The sequence below is a fragment of the Xenopus laevis genome, chromosome 4L (assembly GCF_017654675.1).
Source record: "Xenopus laevis strain J_2021 chromosome 4L, Xenopus_laevis_v10.1, whole genome shotgun sequence".
Lineage (NCBI taxonomy): Eukaryota > Metazoa > Chordata > Amphibia > Anura > Pipidae > Xenopus > Xenopus laevis.
Window position 1 is genome coordinate 142,535,720 of NC_054377.1, and position 20,985 is coordinate 142,556,704.

Here is a 20,985-nt window from a genome sequence, read left to right on the forward strand (position 1 = left end):
AAATACAGCTCCCATAATCCTCAGTCAGCTAAGGAAAGGTGGAATTTGGAGCTCCCAAAAGCTGTAGGTCGGGTACAAATTAAAAGCAAAAAGTGTAGGTGTAAGTTTAAGTGTAGTATAAACATATTTTACTAAATAGATAACCTACATCTAAAAGGATTCACAGTTAGTTATACAGCTATAGGATTGGAACCTGTTATCCAGAAAGCTCAGAGTGTGTATGTGTGTTGCGTGTGTGACTGCTATCCAGAATGCTGGATAAATACAAGAGGTGCCTTTGGACTTCAGAACAGTTAACAATTTACAGTAAAAATCGACGTCATTAAGCTTACTTAATTTGGCCAAAATTTTTGGAAGGAATTCGCACAGGCTGAACTTGAGGGCTGGCAATATATTTTCCTCTTTTGTGTGGGCAAGTAATGGTTGTATATCATTTGTAGAAGTTGGTCAACTCCAGAACGTTAGTCCAAGCACAGTAGAAATAGAGGTTAGTCAACACTACAACATGGATTAGACCGAGCACTCACGGTTTCTCTTTGTCCCACCCCTTGGTGTCCAGCCCCATAGTTTGGGAACTATGGCTTTAAAGTATGGTTTAAAAAAACTTGGAATAAACAAACAATGATTCAGAACTCAAACGTGGAAACACCCATGTTGCTCTAAAGAGTAGATCCATGGTCAGTATGATAAAGAACATTTTGTTTAGTTGGTCCGCTAGTTACAGGTGTCAGTCACCAAAGACCAGGTTGGAAAGTTTTGGGTATCATACAGAGAATAAAGAGTTCCCAACAGTGGTACCAGTTATTCATGCTACAAGAAACCTATTACTTATTCCCCAACTGTCTACATCTTCTTTACGTTGTAACAAATTCTATGAGCCCCCTGCTTGCCCCCCACAAGGGAGAGTTCAGAGACCATATAGGAGTCACTCAAAGGTGAGGACACAGGTCACTTCTGTCATGGCAAGGAGTCTTGCTCTTTAGAAATTATTCGGGGTGGACTGAATCCACTATTCGGGATTCGGCCGAATCCCTGAATTCTTCATGAAAAATTTGGCCGAATCCAAATCTGCATATGCAAATTAGGGACGGGAATGGAAAAAGAGGAAAAAACATTTTTTCTAGTGTCTTGTTTTGTGACAAAAAGTTACATGATTTCCCTTCCCGTCCCTAATTTGATATATGCAAATTAGGATTCCGTTCGGCCAGGCACGAGGATTCAGTGGAATCCTAATCCTGCTGAAAAGGCAGAATCCTGGACAAACCCTGAACCGAATCCTGGATTTGGTGAATCCCTAGAAATGAGTAAGGTGATTGCACCTTCCTCGTTTGTAGGGGGATGCTTATATAGAAAGGTGGTAGAATAGAAAGGTGCTCTGGGCTACCCCCTCATGAACACATGGGTGTCTAAACTGCGGCAGTGCAAAAGAACAAGGAGATATGTGGATGAGACTGCTATGAGCTACTAACTGCCTGCTGGGTGCAAAGTGCACAAAACAATGTGTTTTTTTACCCACATTTACAGCACCCAACAAAATCTGGCGACATCTTTGCATAACATAATAGATGAAAGCAATAGGCACTGTGTGGGTGTCGCCTTCTCCTTGCATGCCCCTTATTTGTATGTTATTGTGTGTGGGAGCAAGCACTCAAGGAGCACAAGCAATAACAAAACTGCCACTGGCACAAAGAACATTTTCTAAATACAATCAATTAAAAATTCTGTACCATTTCTGAAATAATACAGTTTGTCTTCACTATCCCTCTCCCTCTCTCAGTATCTGTTTCTCTTCATTCTCTCTTCATGCAGCAGTTGGGTGTCAGATATTCATTGACAGTTAGATCCAATATATCTTATAGGGAGGCTCCTTTTGCCTAGAAGATGTATTAAGCTGGCCATAGACGCAAAGATCTGATCGTACGAGTCGAGGACTACTATTTTCTACTATTTTCGGACCGTGTGTTGGGAGTCCCGACATTTTTCGTCCGGCGGAGATCGGTCGTTTGGTAGATTGGACAGGTTAAAAGATTTCTGTTGGCTGCCGATAATATCTCTGCATGTATTGCCGTTCATACGATTTTCAGAGGGAGACTGTCACTAGCTTTAGTCGGACTTAACTTTTCGAACATAGTCTGATCTGTTCTTTTGTACTTTATTTGATCGGAATGGTTAGTGGCAGGTCGGGAGATGGGGAAGTCCGATCATACGTTGATTCGTACTATCGGATCTTTGCATCTGTGGCCAGCTTTAGAGCTCACTCTATTAAAATCACCAGACATCATGTCTCTCTACATGCAGAATTTGTGCAAAAGGCAGTTATTTTGTTAGATTTTGTTTGTACTGGAATCAGTTATTTGAATGAACTCTAATATATCTGATAGGAAAAGAGTCCCTATAAGATATATTGGATCTAACTGTCAATAAATATCTGACACCCATCTGCTGCATGAAGACAGAATGAAGAGAAACAGATGCTGAGAGAGGAATAGTGAAGATAAACTTGATTATTTCAGAAACAATGCAGAATAATTAATTGATTGTATTTACAAAGTTTCTTATTTTGCTGAAGTTTATATTCAATTTTCATTTTCACGATAGTTCCCCTTTAAACAAAATTAGGTTTGCTGGTGGATCGTCTGGCTCCAGGGCCACAATTGAGAGTAGACTGTCTGCTTGTTGGGCATCACTGCCTTAAAAACAAATTAGTATTTTACATCCACTCCCAAACTGTGTGACAGAGGAGAACCCGGGAAGGTCAGAATTCCACTGAAGAAAATGAGGATTTACTATTTCAGCTAATACACTGTGAAAACAGACTTTGCCACCGCTGGATTATGTGCTGAATTTAAAACCGATCTAACCGTGTCGCGTCTGTGTATACACTGACAACAAACAAGACGAGATCTGTGAGAACGTAAAAGCCTGTTATTTGTTCAAACGCCTGTGACGGCCGTGGGACAGATGATTGCTCGCACTCGCTCTGTTGTATCTTGCAAACACGCTTGTGCTTTATCTAATACACGGCTTTCTTCTGTAGCGTCTCACATCAATCCCCGCCGTGCCGGATCACAAACAAGCCATCTTTGTGCCGCAGATCAAATCTTCCAGGTCTTGTGAAGGTTTCATTGAATAAAAGGAGAAATCAATGCAACAGAGAATTTGCTAAATGACTGAAAATTACTCTTGCCAGTTAAAACGGTGACAGGAAAATCATCTCGTTCGTGCAAGAGTTCCACCCCTCAGCTGCAGACACAATAGAGCTTTCACATTTTGAAGCGTTTGACTCTGATCTGCCATTTAACCTTTAGCACCTGCCATTTTGTTTTCACACAGACGCCATCTTGTTCGTGAGGGCCATATCTGCATGGGTTCTTTCCAACAGATGCAGAACGCTGCTCTGCTTGGCCACAATTATTCTACCATATATTAGTTACTTTACTTCTTGGTATTTTTTGTTTTATGTCGGTGGTACAAGCCCTCTTGAAAGACCAACCTTTGGTCAGGGCTCCCCTTAAGCTCACAACAAAGTTACAAGCGTAGGAAAATATTGATGTTTTAGCCATAGTTACTACAATATGCACATTTACCCCAAATCTCACCCTAACTTGCCTTCAACCCAATCTTTCAGGAGTACAGTAAATGGGAGAGCAAACAGGCCTTCTCCACACATCTCACCCTACCTGCAGCTGAAAATGTTCTCTCTTATGGTCTCATATATTCTTCTCACTATTAGCCTTGGTGGGTGCTGGAAGTTTAAAAGAAGCATACTACCTCCTATAGATTATGTAAATTAAGTGACAGGTGAATATATAGGTTTTCACTTCAGATTTTCACTTATGAGATGGCTCATCCTGATGAAGGCTCTATTAATGAGCCGAAACGTTGAATAAACCTTGAGAGCGAGATCATTTAGAATAGTTGAACTTGACAGTGCATATGTGGTTCTGACTGGTACTCTTTAATCTAAGTATGTATGTAGTTATGGCCAGGGTCAAACGAGGGTGTGAGGGGCTCATTGGGGCTCCCACCATCTGCCCACTCTCACAGCAACAATCAACCCCCCCCCCTCGTGCACCTTAACTTACTTCTGCTGTGATCGGGGACAGGGGGCAGCTGGGGTCCGGGTTAGTGAGGGTCGATTATCGGGTCCGGGTTAGTGAGGACCGTTGTTTTTTTTTTTTCAGATGTCCCTTCGGCCCAGTTTGACCCTGGTGGTGGCCTTTACAGTTCTGGTATGGACCTGATAAAAGCATAAAGTGATGGTGGCTCCAAACAATATATCATTACAATCAAGATTAAGTGGTACGTTTTAGTTTTAAGAGCTACAAGAAGTAAGGTCCCTGTCCAATGGTGGAGTAAATTAAGATGATACATCTGTTCGGCCCCTGAGCCAAAGATCACATCACATTGAGGCCAAGTGCAGGCTGGTTGGGGAAGACTATATATATGATCTAATGTCCTCCTCCTTTCATTGGATCTTCCAACCTGCCTGATCACTATCTAGCCATTGTTTAGCCAGACAACATAGTCTTCTGCACGGACAGCCTCTGTTTGCTAGGGTCACTGATTGCAGCATCTAGATATATAAATATATATATAGGAATTTTAGTGGAACTGTCTCCAATCAATTCTACAGGCATCAAGGCAAATAAGTCAACCACAGCATGTGTCGGACCAAGGAGAAGGCCCTACAGTGCTCCCAATCCGACAATAAAAATTGCTCCATCTGCACCAGCATCGTCTTTATATACCATTCAACTTCTAATGACCACGTTCTGCATTTAATCATTATTTCTACATTCCTGCAACACTGAACCATTCACAACCGAGTGTATTTAAAAATGTCCAAAATAATGACATTTCAAAAAAAAAAGAAAAAAAGAAAATCAAATTATGACTCATTTTATAGCCCCTGTTCTGATTATTTAAAATCAAACCCTGTTTTTAATTATAAATAGGGCAGGTGGCGCGGACACTTAACCAAGGACTCGTAACACAATTATAAATGCATTTTTGAAGAAACATTTATAGTTTGTTCTGCAATAAAGCGAGCAGAATGCTGTCCAATGTCACACTGGGCACAGTAAAAATAAACGTTATTCCCAAGGAAAATAAAAAGCCTGCATATTTCTATAACATTCAGCAGATGGGCGTAATATTAACGCCGCGGCTTTCAGTTGTACTTTTATAGCTACTGGATTTTCTTGCTGAAACTTGGCAGCCCCCGAGCCCCGTTTGATTTTTGGATTTGGACAATACTGAAACAGATGTCCAGACCAATAAAACAAATTCCTGAAGGGCTATGCTTAATTTGTGTAATTGATCAATTTTTGTTCCACGGCCCTCGGAACACCAGCCTTCCAGATTAGCTCAGCAGTTGGGATTTCGCTCCATATGTTTCGATGGTTTATTGGCACTTTGACGACACTGCTGATACAGCAAAGGCCTAGGCAAGACACCTGTTGGCAGCCTTAATGAAATGGAACAACTGGCAGGACATTCTGGAATAAAGTGAAAGTTACTAGACAAATATTGCACATAATTCTCTCTTAACGGACCAGATTTGCATGTTCGACAACTTTCCAGGGGTGTTTGAGATAAACGGGAGAGAAGTTCAGCCATCCTTCGAGAGTCAAAGTGTCCTTTGCTTTTAGAAGCCAACAATTGTAGATTCTGCTCCTCCTCTCCTTTACTATGGAAATCCTGCCTGGTGGTGCTGAACTCCTAGACGGTCGGCACACGTCACTCATACGTAAGAATCATGGAAAGAGAGCCGCACATACACCATATTGTTTTGCAGGCGGGGAACTTGCCCCTTTTATTTTAACCACCCATGCATCAACGATTCGGGGGGTTCACCCTCTTTTTTAGAAGACCTGGATAGATTGCTCCATGAGAAAGGACAATTTCATAAAGGAGCAAAGGGCCTGAACTCTGCCCCTATGGGAAAGGGCACAGGAGATGCATTAATACAGAAGCTTCTGAACATGGTACTAGAACCCCGACCAGGGTCGGACTGGGTCGGCGGGACCCGGATGGGCCCTGCTGACCCAGGCCAACCTCCTGTCCTCCTGGCCTGGTCTTGCTTAGTAAAGGGTGCACGCACTAGCAGGGGTGGGTACGGGCGTGTGCGGGAGTTGTGTGTGCGCACCAGCGGTCCAGAGGGGGCTTTGCAGTAAGGACGGGGGTCGGAGGGGAGCCTCGTATGAAAAAACAATGGGCCCCACCGACCCAGACACACACCTGTTTGCTGCCTTCACTTGCCCCTGCTGTCTCCCGATCAGCTCCTCTGGTCCCAATCACGGGCGCAACTAGAGACAGGTACGTGCAAAGGGCCCGGAGGGAGGGGGTTGCGTTGCGCCTGGGGCAGGGGGGCCTGTAGAGGGTTGTGCCTGTGGAAGCGGGGTCTGAAGGGGGGTGGGGGCCCTTGTGTTAGAAGCCCTGGGGGACCTTGGACCCTCCAGTTCGGCACTGACCTTCACCGAAGACAACCACCCCAACCCAAACAAACCACAGTTCACAGACTAAGTACAGGTATGGGACTTGTTACCCAGAATGCTCGGATCTGAGGTAATCTGGATAACAGGTCTTTCCGTAATTTGGATCTCCATACCTTAAGTCTACATCATGTAACCATAAAATAAACCCAATGGGCTGGTTTTGCCTCCAATAAGGATTAATTATATCTTATTTGGGATCAAGTACAAGCTACTGTTTTATTATTACAGAGAAAAAGGAAATCATTTTTTAAAAATGTGGATTATTGGATAAAACAGCGTCTATGGGAGATTACAATTCTGTAATTCAGATCTTTCTGGATAATGGGTTTCCGGATAATGGGTTTCCGGATAACGGATCTAATACCTGTAGTATATACTGTATAAAAGGTTTGGCCTGGGGGATTACAGTCAATTTTGGAATAACGGTACTGTGCGAGTTACAAATATCATGCAGAGTATTCAATCCTGTAGTGGATCCAAGATCCAGAAACCCATTATACAGAAAGCTCCAAATTACAGGAAGGCTATCCTTCCTCCATTCCATTTTAACCAAATAATTAATTATCTCCTTTCCACCCTGTAATAAAACAGTAGCTTGTACTTGATCCCAACTAAGATATAATTAATCCTTATTGGAGGCAAAACCAGCCTATTGGGTTTATTTAATGTTTATTTGGTAGACTTAAGGTATGAAGATACAAATTATGGAAAGACCCCTTATCCTGTACACCCCAGGTCCTGAGCATTCTGGAAAATAGGTCCCATACCTGTATATACTTTATGGGGAATTTCGAGATCTAATACTCACAGGGCCATGTTCTGTTCTATACACAGGCAATAAATCCTGCTCAGAATATCATTTCCAGTTCAGTTCTCTGGCTGGGGGATTACAATGCTCATGACAATTGTTGTGCGATAGACTAGCCTAGTAATTACAGATAACAGTTGTATTGCCATGGCAGGGACAGTTTTAAGACAAGGCAGAGAAGGCATTTGTCTTGTCATTTCAGCCTCAACGCAGAAAATATAAAAGCGCAATATTACACATTATTTTACTGTGCAACAAGAGCAACATTTTTGTTTCTTATTTTTTATAAACCCTCGAATGATGAATTCTATTTATTAGAATTACATTTATAATTAAGTGTAAATAATAACAACTAACAAGGCATGACAGTGTTTATAGTGGTACAACAGCTTGCCAACCAGAGCAGCAAGCTCCAACAGGAACAACGGCAAAATATATTGAAAAGGAAGGTTCTCCTTTAAAGGGATACTGTCACAGGAAAAAATGGTTTTTGTTTTTTTTTAAAACACATCAGTTAGTGCTGCTCCAGCAGATTTCTGAACTGAAATACTTTTTTCAAAAAAACAAACAGATTTTTCTATATCTAATTTTAAAATCTGACATATTGTCAGTTTCCCAGATGCCCCCAGTTATGCGACTTGTGCTCTGATAAACTTCAGTCACTCTATACTGCTGTACTGCAAGTTGGAGTGATATCACCCCCTCCCTTTCCCCCCAGCAGCCTAACAACACAACAATGGGAAGGTAACCAGATAGCAGCTCCCTAACACAAGATAACAGCTGCCTGGTAGATCTAAGAACAGCACTCAATAGTAAAATCCAGGTCCCACTGAGACACATTACATTGAGTAGGAGAAATAACAGCCTGTCAGAAAGCAGTTCCATCCTAAAGTGCTGGCTCTTTCTGAAAGCACATGACCAGGCAAAATGACCTGAGATGCACCTACACACCAATATTATAAATAAAAATAATATACTCGTTGGTTCAGGAATAACATTTTATATTATAAATTGAATTACTTGCAGTGAAAACATTGTAATTTATAAATAAAAAAATACATCATAAAAATCATGACAGAATCCCTTTAAGTTAACTTTTAATATGTTATACAATGGCTAATTCTAAGCAACTTGGTCTCCTTTAGTTATTTTTACAGTTTTTTTTAATTATTTGCCTTCTCCTTCTGACTTTTTTTTTAAATTTTTAAATGGGGGTCACTGACCCCATCTAAAAAAAAAGGTAAATGCTCTGTAAGGCTACACATTTAGGGCAGATTTATCAAGGGTCGAATTTCGAATTTAAAAAACTTTGAAATTCAAATTAAAAGAGACCATCTGAAATGTATTAAAAATAAATCTAAGGTTTTTATGCGGGTGAATAGTCCGTATTTGCTCAAATTCTTATCATACGAATTGAAGTAATAGTGCATTCGATCAAATTCGTTTTGACGTTTTTCCCAAATAAAAACTTCAATTTGACTCCAAATAGGTTCTTGGAGGCCCCCAGAGGCTAAAACAGCAATTTATCAGGTTTTAGATGACAAATGGTCGAAGTAGAATTTTTAAAGAGACACTACATGATAAATTTCGATATTCAGAGTTTTTTCAAATGAGGCCTATTCCCTTGTCAAAGTACACAAAAATTAGCTCGAAATTTGAATTTTTTTAATTAAAATTTTCACTTAGACCTTTGATAAATGTGCCCCTATTATTGTTGCTTTTTATTATTCTTCTTTCTATCCAGCCCTCTCCTATTCATATTCCAGTCTCTTATTCGTATCAATGCATGGTTGCTAGGGAAACCTGGACCCTAGTAACCAGATTGCTGAAATTGCAAAATGGAGAGCTGCTGAATAAAAAGATAACTCAAAAGCCACAAAAAATTAAAACCAATTGCAAATTGTCTCAGAATATCACTCTCAGCATCATACAAAATGTTAATTTAAAGGTGAACAGCCCCTTTAACACCCTTAATACAAACCTAAGCTCTCTATTTAAATACCGTAATATATGGTTAGTATTGCAGAGCTGGGGGTCCCAGGTTCAATTCAATCCAGGACACTGTCTGCAAGGAGTTTATATATTCTGTGTGTGCTTTTCTCCAGGCAGGTTAACCCATACCTCCCAACTGTCCCATTTTTAGACCCGCAGTCCCTCATTTGTACTGGAAAGTCCCGTTTTTCTCTGCACTGAACAGCCAGAAAAGAAACAAAGTTTGTAACTTAATTGGCTTTTGGCAGAGAGACCAGAACAGCCACAGCTGCAGATAAGATACTTTTGTAACAATTTTGAGATAAGCAAATAAGTAATTGTAACAATATAAGATAACAGGTCTCTTGGGAGAAGTTAGAATCACAGCTTAAAGGGCAATTCACCTTCATTAGCAAAACTGTAATAACTCGAAAAAAAAAACACAGAAATATATTCAAACTTTCATAACCTGCCAAATTTTGTAAAATGAACATGGTAATTAGGGGTGTGTTCACAAATGGGCGTGGTCAAAATTGCCGCACTGGGCGCGACAACTTTTTTCTCTCTCTCTTTTTATTAGGGATGCACCGAATCCACTATTTTGGATTCGGCCGAACCCCTGAATCCTTTGTGAAAGATTCGGCTGAATACCCAACCGAATCCGAACCCTAATTTGCATATGCAAATTAGGAGTGGAAAGGGGAACAAAATACTTCCTTGTTTTGTGGCGAAAAGTCACGTAATTTCCCTCCCCTAATTTGCATATGCACATTAGTATTTGGATTCGGTTCGGCTGGGCGGAAGGATTCGACCGAATCCTGCTGAAAAAGGCCGAATCCAGAACCGAATCCTGGATTTGGTGCATCCCTACTTTTTATTTCCAAAATGTCAGGAGGTATGGTTAACTGACTCCTGATGTAACAGACCCTAGTTTGTTTATGACAGGGCCTTTAGAGTGTAAGCTCCACTGGGGCAGGGACTGATATGAATGATATCTAATCTCTATAAAGTGCTGCTGTCATTAGGCTTTATGATATGAGAATATAGTTTATCTAACAAAATGAGTTCCTGCTCGGAGCTGTTGCATAGATATACACGTCCCATCAGATCGCACAGGTGTGGAACTGTGTGACAAGCCTTTAAAAAAAAAAAGCCATAAGTGTTTGCTAATATATTTTTTGACCTGATACAAAGTGTCAGTGATTTACCACTTCCCAATACACGCTTAATTAAATCAGATGGCATGATTACTAATTAAACTAGGAGTTCCAAGGCGCAACTGTCAAGACTCATCACTCACCTATTAAACTCGCCATAGACGCTGTATTAATTATCTTGCCGTATCCTTGACTCAGCATAACGCGGCCCGCAGCCTACGGAGAGAATTAAAAGGGTCACCGTCCCTCCCTTTTTTTTTTTTTTTTTTTTTGTGAGTTGACAAGAGGATGACACGATAATGAACAGCTCTTGCCTCTAAATACAAAATTTCAGCACTGAACATGAAACCAAAAAAAGAAAGAAAAAAAAAAAAGAAGAAGAAAACACCGATAAGGACCTAGAGAAGTGGTGTCGATTGCTATTTTTTTTTTTAAAAAAAAGGGAAAATTGCAGCGCTTTGATTTTGGCAGCAGGCGTCTATACGTTTATCAATGGAAACCCGGAATCTTCAATTAATTAGCAGTTTCCGCTGTTAATCCTAATTAACGATTAAGAAATAGCCCAGAAAGGCCACGCTTCAAAGGCTATCCAAAGCATTCATTTACTTTGCAGCTGAGAAGCATTACATGTGGAGTTCTCTGTTGCTTCTAAAGGGCCTCCAACCATTTTTGGATTTTCCCACTTAAGAAAGCACTGCAAAAAATGCGGGACCCGTTATCCAGAAAGCTCCAATGGACTCCATTATAATCAAACAATCCAAGTTTTTAAAAATGACTTCCTTTTTCTCTGTATTAATAAAACAGTACCTTGTACCTGATCCCAACTAACATACAATACATCTATTGTGTTTATTTAATGTTTCAATTATTTCTAAATAGACTTAAGGTATGGAAATCCAAATTTGAAAAGATCTCTTATCCAGAAAACCCCAGGTCCCGAGCATTTTGGATAACAGGTCCCATATGTGTACAATAATTGTAAAAATGGCAGTTTGTTATGTTAGGGTAGAACTACACGGACGACTTCTATGCGTTTTTGGCGGATCTGACGCGAGTGCCAAAATGCCGGTGTCAGATCGGATGCAACGGAAAATAAGGTAAGAAATACGACTGTCGGATTCATGTTTACCTTATTTTCCATTGCATCCAATTTGATGCCTGCGTTTTGGCGCCAGGCCCGCATTTGTGGAGAGGCCACCAAGGCTGGGGCCTAGGGAGGCAGGATTTTAGGGGGCGGGATGCTGCCCAACTGCACCAACATTGGTTCAAAAAAACCTGAGGATGCACAGGAGATCGTTTTTTAAATCTCCCTTACGCCAATCCCTATTGCTCCCAATGATGAAAATTTGAGTGGTCGGGGGGGGGGGGGGGGCAATGATAACGGGCCTAGGGGTGCCCGCTATGTAAATCAGGCCATGTTTGGTGCAGCGTGTTGGATCCATCCAAAACGCATAGAAGTCGTCCATGTAGTTCTAACCTAAAACTCATACAGGTATGGCATCCATTATCCGGAAACCCATTATCCAGAAAGCTCCGAATTACAGAAAGGCTGTCTCCCATAGACTCCATTTTATCAAAAAAATCCAAGTTTTAATTCATTACTTCCTTTCTCTCTGTAATAACAAAACAGTAGCTTGTACTTGATCCCAACTAAGATATAATTAATCCTTTTTGGGGGCAAAACCAGCCTATTGGGTTTATTTCATGTTTACATGATTTTCCAGTAGACAAGGTTTGAAAGATCCATTATCTGGAAAGCCCCAGGACCCGAGTATTCTGGATAACAGGTCCCATACATATACAGATATACAGTATATATATATATATATATATATATATATATATATATATATATATATATATATATAAAAGTTCAGAAAGTACCTGCACTATATCCCTTCTGGTTTGTGGTGTGTGCTGGGTCAAGGTTATGACATATAATCTTCAAAAATGGATCCGCACTCCAAACAATTCAATCAAAGTGATTTTTATTGAATTATCACTCACGTGTCCAACGTTTCGGCCCACATTCTTGATAAAGGCCCTAATGTGGGCCGAAGCGTTGGACACGTGAGTGATAATTCAATAAAAATCACTTTGATTGAATTGTTTGGAGTGCGGATCCATTATTATTATATGTAGTAGCCCAGATGACAGCACTCCAAGGAATTGTATCAAAGACAAAAGTTATTGCTGAAGAAAATTGCAGGTTTATTCATGGTTGGACTAGGGGGCCCGGGGCCCACAGGGGCCGCTGCCCAGAGCCCCCCTCCGGGCCCCTACCCCCCCTGAGCCGACTCAGCGCCCATGTATAAAGGCCTGTATAAAAGCCAGCGCGCATGCGCTAACAGCGTCACTCAGCGCGCATGCGCGTTTGGCACTGCGCGACACAGGAAAACAGTTTTGGGGTACAATCCGGAGAAGGGTGTCTTGCCCGGTTTTTTCCCGGTGTCCTGCCGGGCCAGTCCGCCCCTGGGTTTATTAGACCAACATTTCAGTTCCTTACTGAAACTTTCGACAGGGAAAGTTCCAGTTCCAGTAAGGAACTGAAATGTTGGTCTAATAAACCTGCAATTTTCTTCAGCAATAACTTTTGTCTTTGATACAATTCCTTGGAGTGCAATCATTTGGACTACTATATTTGTATATTTTAGACTGGCACCCAGGTCTCCTATTACACTCGTGGTTGTGCGTTCCAATCCAGTGTTATATATATATATAAAAGAAATCCAAGAAGATCCGCACTCACAGGTCTTATTAAAATAAATAGAAATGTTTTCATTACAGAGCTTACAGCCTAACGTTTCGTATGAGAAAGGCCTTAGGATAGGTCGAAACGTCAGTCTGTAGCTTTTCTTAATAAAAATTCTGTATTTTTAAGACCTGAGAGTACTGGCATCTAGTTGGACTATATATATATATGCACACACACACAGCTTTAATGAAAACATGATATATAGGAAAAAAAAATGACATAAAATGTGTGTTATTGAATTCAAGCAGCAAAATTTATAGGTGACATTTCTGGACTCACATCCCTTTACAAATCGTATCACCGGGACGCAAGTCCTGAACCGTTATGTGTAATTTTGGCTGCTTGAATTTGCATATTTATATTTCATTGCAGTGCTGCAATATTTGGGATTTGCAGATTTTTTTAAAATCCCCTATACTCTTAACAATCAACATGGCAGCACCAGTCCTAGCCACAGGCCACCACAGAAAAGGATAATACCCACCTGACAGCACATGAAAAGGCCCCGCAGGTTCACACTGAATGTTTTGTCCCACTCTTGCAGCGTGGTATCTTCACTCGCCGAATTCATATTAATCCCAGCGTTATTACATGCTACGTCAATTCTCCCCCAATTAGTCACAATTGTATCTACAATCCTTTTCACATCTTCTTCTTTGCTAATATCTGCTGCTATGGCAACTGATTTTATTCCTACAGAAAGGTTTGGTATAGATTACACATTATTAGCAAGGAAAGGGTAAAAAAAAAAGTTTGGGAGGGGGGAAATATTTATACTTTTCGGGATTAAAAATATTTATACACTTATTTATCGATTCTTGAATGCACGAATGATAAAAGTACGCGGTACTGCGGGCTCTCGGTCCTGATAAAATGCATGTTTGCAGACCATCAATTATTATTGTCAAAGTTATAGATGCTTCATAGAGAGCTAAATGTTTTATTGTTGTGGTGCAGTGACACCTGCTGGCCAGAAGAAAGAAAGCAAAGCTCTCAAATCATTTGGGGGGTGGGAACTGATATTACAGGTATGGGATCCGTTATCCAGATGCCTGTAATCCAGAAAGCTCTGCATTACACAAAAGGCCATCTCCCATAGACTCTATTTTATCCAAATAACTCTTTTTCTCTGTAGCCTGTACTTGATCCCAACTAAGATATAATTAATCCTTATTGGAAGCAAAACCAGCCTATTGGGTTTATTTCATGTTTACATGATTTTCTAGTATTATGGTATGAAGATCCAGAGAGATTATCCAGAAAACCCCAAGTCCCAAGCATTCTGGATAGCAGGTCCCATACCTGTACATATATTTTTAGAGTGCAACCAGTGTAGTTATACACAGACAATAGGTAAGCCCCTGCCTGAAATTTATCAACACTCAACAGCTTTCTAGCATTTTTTTTTTTTTTAGCATATTAAAGATAACCCCCCAAATGGCCCTAAGTTTGCCCAGGAGCAATAACCTATAGCAACCAATAAGATAGCTGCTTTTAAACAGATGACCAATAAATGCTACCTGCTGATTGGTTGCTATGGGTTACTGTCCATGGGCAAACTTAGTGCATTTTACTACATAACCCCCAAAGTATATAAAACAGTGGGGATAAAGGCAAAACATTTAATAATATTAAATACAAGATTATCTCCAGTAATTCTAGTTATGTTCATATAACAATGTGGCACAGGGGTAAAGCAATGCTACCTTATGACATTTGGGCCCTGAGTCTATGAGATATCTCCCCCCATAAAAAGCCACAGGGGTCCAATGTAGGACCAATGCTTTGGTCTGGAGATAATTAACTACAGAAAAGCAAAGTTGCAGGGAGCTATCAACTACGACTGAAACTACTGTGAAGGTAAGTCCCTACTACTGTAGAGGGCTCAGGAGTGTAAAGGGCTCAGGAGTGTAGAGGGCTCGGGAGTGTAGAGGGCTCGGGAGTGTAGAGGGCTCGGGAGTGTAGACGGCTTAGGTGTGCAGAGGGCTCAGGGGTGTAGAGGGCTCGAGAGTGTAAAGGGCTCGGGAGTGTAGAGGGCTCGGGAGTGTAGAGGGCTCGGGAGTGTAGAGGGCTCGGGAGTGTAGAGGGCTCGGGAGTGTAGAGGGCTAGAGAGTGTAAAGGGCTCGGGAGTGTAGAGGGCTCAGTGGTAGGTCAGTTCAAGGGTCTAGTAACCTATTGTTATGCCACTGTAAACAAAAAGTGCACTGGGGGTGTCCTTTTTGTGCTCACAGTTCAACACTCCCCCACCCCATTCACAATAAAGGGAGGTGTAAACTGGAGGCGAATCACTGTGGTTACTTACCCTTCAGGTGTAGTTCAAAGGCAACAGCCTCTGCTTTTTCAAGCATCAGGTCTACAATGGCAACTTTGGCTCCTGCTTCCCCCAATGCATGCGCAAAGGCTCTGCCAATACCCTGATCCCCACCGGTCACGTAGGCCACCTTTCCATCTAATCGAAGACCTTTAAAGCCCCAGAACACATCGTCGCTCACATTGGCATCCTGTCTCAGGTAAACATAAACTGAACTTGGTGAGTTTTTATGTTAATCAATAAAATCCAGTTCATTAGAGAACATTAGAAGAAGAGAAGATGGGTAAAGATCAGGACACGAGTAGTTATAAAACTGCTTGAGACTTAAGAGAAGCAATATGTAAATGTACCTTACCTTGACATCTACTGATGGAGGAACAAATCTTCTTCTTGCAACAATGATGGAACCATCTATGGGTAGTGTAACCTATATAAATGCAAAGAAAACCCCATCATTTAGTATTTCAGGGAGCCCTGCCCATATAGTTATCACACAGTCTCTACTTGCCTTTACCAAAGGGTTTCCTATTGTTCTGACCTTGACCGGCTCATTTCTCAACCCAAGCTCTTCCCAATACTTCCCTATATTTTATAATCTCACCCAGTTGATTACCTTGTAACCACGTCTACCCATAGTGATTAATCAATGCTTTCTGATGATCAAACATATTAAAAGTCAAGAGGTGAATGTTTGCTGAAGTCATTCTTTGTGCCCCTAAACAAGTCACTTATGAATAACATGGTATAGGTTTATGGTGGTGGTGCAGTTACCTAGAGGAACCAATGACCAATTAGCATCTACAGTATTGGTGAATACATACTGAATGATAGATAAAGCCTTTGTCTGAGTAAAGACATGCTTCTCTTACCTCCTGGTGCACCATTGTACTAAATATGGCTGCCAGGAGTCCATTCAGAGGAAAGCCGTACACAATGCCCCCTCCCTTAGAAGGAACAGCAATATCATCCAGCTTTATTCTATGTGGAGGGTTTTTTGCCCATTAGACCTTTTTCTTTAGGGCAGATGCTATTAAAATTATGAAAGAAGTCTGTGGACCATTATACTGGCTGGTAAGCTTTAAAAAATCCTCGGAAAGCCATACAGCCTCTACTCTCCGCACTAAAAAAGAAAATATTGGAAGGCCAAACAGCATCCACTCTTCTCACTAAAAAAAATCCTTGGAAAGCCATACAGCCTCCACTCTTCGCACTAAAAAAAATCATTGGAAGGCCATACAGCCTCCACTCTCCGCACTAAAAAAGAAAATATTGGAAGGCCAAACAGCATCCACTCTTCTCACTAAAAAAAATCCTTGGAAGGCCATACAACCTCCATACAACCTCCACTCTTCACACTAAAAAAAATAATGGGAAGGCTATACAGCCATGCTTTCCCCCTGCCTGCAACATATTCGTGTTCGCACAATGTTTTTACTGCAACGTTTTGAATAAAATTGGAATTTTTAAACAATTTTGGCCAATGGGTCCAGTGTCTATGGCAGCCTGCTACGGTGCTTTTGAGTTATTATACAGCCTCCACTCTTCGCACTAAAAAAAATCATTGGAAGACCATACAGCCTCCACTCTTCCAACTGTTTCAACCTCAATTCAGGTGGCCAGGACCCGATTTACATAGTGGGCGCCCCTAGGCCCACTTCTGTTCATTGCCCCCATCCCCTCCCCTTTTATTCGTGCAAATCATCTGAACCGGAGCAATGGGGATTGGTTCACGGGAAATTAAAAATATATATTTTCTCCCCAGCGCATCCCCAGTGTTTTGTGGGTGTGGTTCGGTAGCATGCCGCCCCCTTAAATCCTGCTGCCCTAGGCCTCGGACTTGTTGGCCTTTCCACAAATCAAGGCCTGGGTCTGGCAGTTAAGATGATTTTCAACTCCACTGCCCAAAAATCGAGGCACCTATGGAAACCCTATGGTCAGTGCTATCTTACCATCTGTGCATGGTCAATTAGAATATATGGGACCATGCAGCTCTTTTTCTCATATATATTGACCAGTGTACGGTCTCCCCCAAGAGTAAAGGAGATTCCTTGTACATATATTGCGATTACGGTCTCTTACTTTAAGCCACAGGCTGCATTGCTTGAATTTCCATGAAATTGCTTGTAGGAAAAAAAAATCCCATTCATGTAAAATCAGTTATTTTGTATTTCATACTGTATGAGCTGCTTGTTCTGGGGCAGATTATAGTTTCATTCCATGGTCTTCTTCAGCAAATCAGCAATATAATAAATAGAAGGAGCTTGCGATTATCAAAATGTCAAGTTGACGGATACAGATGCACACAATCCAATTAGTGTTTTTATTCCCCCCCAGGCAAATGGTTCCTTTTATGAATCCCATGTACGACTGCATGTAAATTCTCATTCAAATGTGCAGGCGTTTGTTCCCTTACTGACGTTCTAGTAGTTAAAGGGGAGATTTTCCTTTTGATCAAATAGTATTGCTTTTTTTTCTTTAAATATTCACACTTTTAATCTGACTTTCTCCAACTTGGAATATTTAAAGGCAACTGGCCGCAGCGCCCAGAAAGCAGAATGTATTTATTAAATATATCCAATTTCACCATGGATATTTTCTGAGCAAGTACAAGAATGGGGAGGTTGTGGGTGCACTCCTAAGGCCATATAAAAACTTATTTAGGGACAATAATCCCCTGTCTAAATAATTCAATGAATATGCAAGTGCATGTATTTAAAAAAGAAAAACAGGGTTTTTTGTTACAAAGTTATGATCATAAAGTTGATAAGCCACCATACTACGTCAAGGTAAACCCCATACGGTGGTCCCTAACTTGTTTACCTGTAATCAAAATATAAAAGGTCATATACTTCTCTGCTTAACAGCATTACTTGGCTATTTAGCTCTTCCTTTTTCATTTTCTGTTCACATCTATACCCTCACCTGTACTTATGCCTATACTCACACACATATACACACAAGAGTGCACCTATATATACAGCTTTACTTTGCCTTTATTATAGTCTCTTCATTATCACATTTTGTTTAAAAATGGGCATTGGTTTGGGCAGTCTCTCTTTTAAAAGCCGCATATGCAGGTGGCGGAGGCAGATCTAGTCCACAGATTGAAAGCAAGCTTCAGGAGATTTTTACTCCAAGTAATGCTGTTAAGCAGAGAGGTATATGACCTTTTATCTTTTGATTACAGGTAAACAAGTTAGGGGCCACCGTATGGGGTTTACCTTGATGTGGTATTGTGGCTTATGGTGGGACCTGGGGTTTTCCGGTTAACGGATCTTTCTGTAGCTTGGATTTTTATACCTTAAATCTACTAGAAAATCGTGTAAACATTAAAGGGATCCTGTCATCGGAAAACATGTTTTTTTCAAAACGCATCAGTTAATAGTGTTGCTCCAGCAGAATTCTGCACTGAAATCCATTTGCAGAGAGCAAATAGATTTTTTTTTATTCAATTTTGAAATCTGACATGGGGCTAGACATTTTGTCAATTTCCCAGCTACCCCTGGTCATGTGACTTGTGCCTGCACTTTAGGAGAGAAATGCTTTCTGGCAGGCTGCTGTTTTTCCTTCTCAATGTAATTGAATGTGTCTCAGTGGGACATGGGTTTTTGTTATTGAGTATTGTTCTTAGATCTACCAGGCAGCTGTTATCTTGTGTTATCTGGTTACCTTCCCATTGTTCTTTTGTTTGGCTGCTGGAGGGGAAAAGGGAGGGGGTGATATCACTCCAACTTGCAGTACAGCAGTAAAGAGTGATTGAAGTTTATCAGAGCACAAGTCACATGACTTGGGGCAGCTGGGAAATTGACAATATGTCTAGCCCCATGTCAGATTTCAAAATTGACTATAAAAAAAATCTGTTTGCTCTTTTGAGAAATGGATTTCAGTGCAAAATTCTGCTGGAGCAACACTATTAACTGATTCATTTTGAAAAAAATGTTTTTTCCCATGACAGTATCCCTTTAAATAAAGCCAACAGGCTGATTTTGCTTCCAATAAGGATTAATTATATCTTAGTTGGGATCAAGTACAAGGTTCTGTTTTATTATTACAGAGAAAATGGAAATCATTATTTAAAAATCTAGAGTCTATGGGAGATGACTTTCGTGTAATTTGGAGCTTTCTAGATAATGGGTTTCTGGATAATGGATCCCATACCTGTACAGCAAACCGGGGAGTTGCTGGGGTTTAAAACTTGGCTATCCAAATGGAGGCTCCATCGGATGTGGTCATTTAAGACATTTTTATGGTTCTTGTCTCCAGAAGGGTGTCCTAGACTTCATCATTTTAATATAACCCAGCCCACAAACATGCGACGAGACAGATTATCAGGCCATAATAACTTGAATGGCACCTAGTGTAGAGGACCCAATGTGGTTGTGACTGAGGTGCAGCTTTCCAAATACACTGTTGGCTGAAGGCCGAGGGGTGAAGCTTGTTGAAGCCCAATATCCTCTTGCTGTGTCACTGGGCATAGGGAATTAATAGCTACTCTGGGGACACATTTAAAGTAACACACAAAATGTTTTTTCAGCTAACACCATCTACCGGATAAAAGCACGCCCCTACCCACTTGTCACTTCCAAATACTTTGAATGTAGATGGAGCAGTGAAAAGCAGATGTTAGAACCAAAATGTTTGAGTGTGAGCCGTCACCAACACCTCTATGTCCAATAAAGCCCTTTACATTCAAAGGTATTAGAAGCAGTGACAGATATACAGATTGTTCTCTTCCAATGGAAGCTGGCTGGGGCAAGGGGCCCCTGAGATGGAAGCCCCTGTGGGCCCCGGACCCCCACGACTAAGTGCTCTGGGTGGCACAAAATTCACAGAGATAATGGAGACATGACCTTTTAAATTAAGCTACTATAAATAATATATTTTTTACACTATTTTTGGTGACACTATGGAGTTTTTTGAGTGCCTGGACACCCCTTATTTTCTGCTATTGGTTTATCTGCTCCCCAAGCTGAGGATCTGGGGCCGGGGCAACTGGACCACCTGATATATGTGGTGAGTGCTTTTAAATGCTGATTTCTGTGCTCCTATTTGCTGTTTTGTATTGAGCAATCACTGATGCTTGTGTGTCCAATAAAGTGCTTCACATTCAATGATATTAGAAGCAGTTTCAGGCAGACACGAAAACTGACCACATCTGTACTCTACTGTTGGGAAGTCACCATCAAAATAACCCAATGTACCATTATCCTTACAGTTTGCCAGGGGCAGCAGTGTCGGACTGGCCCACCGGGATACCAGGAAAACTCCCGGTGGGCCCAGGTGTCAGTGGGCCCTTGTGCTGCTAAACATTAGGCCCATTTCATGGTCATTCGCTGTTTCTATGAGAACAGATAGGCTAAATAGATGGAATAATAGATTATAGTATGTATACCTAAAAGAGACTAGAAGAATAGATGTTGAGTGAGGAGAGGAAGAATAATAGTATTGAGAGTGGGCCCCTGGTCTAAATTTTCTTGGTGGGC

At 41.0% G+C, this 20,985-nt stretch overlaps 1 protein-coding gene across 1 annotated transcript in view; it reads right to left on the minus strand.

Moving 5' to 3' along the window:
- Positions 1-20,985, minus strand: part of MGC147226.L (uncharacterized protein mgc147226 L homeolog) — a 60,994-nt gene that overhangs the window by 17,943 nt on the left and 22,066 nt on the right. Inside the window, 4 exon segments of the mRNA XM_041590887.1 lie at positions 10,580-10,652; positions 13,676-13,884; positions 15,494-15,692; positions 15,858-15,929. Coding sequence (XP_041446821.1) covers positions 10,580-10,652; positions 13,676-13,884; positions 15,494-15,692; positions 15,858-15,929 — 553 coding nt within the window.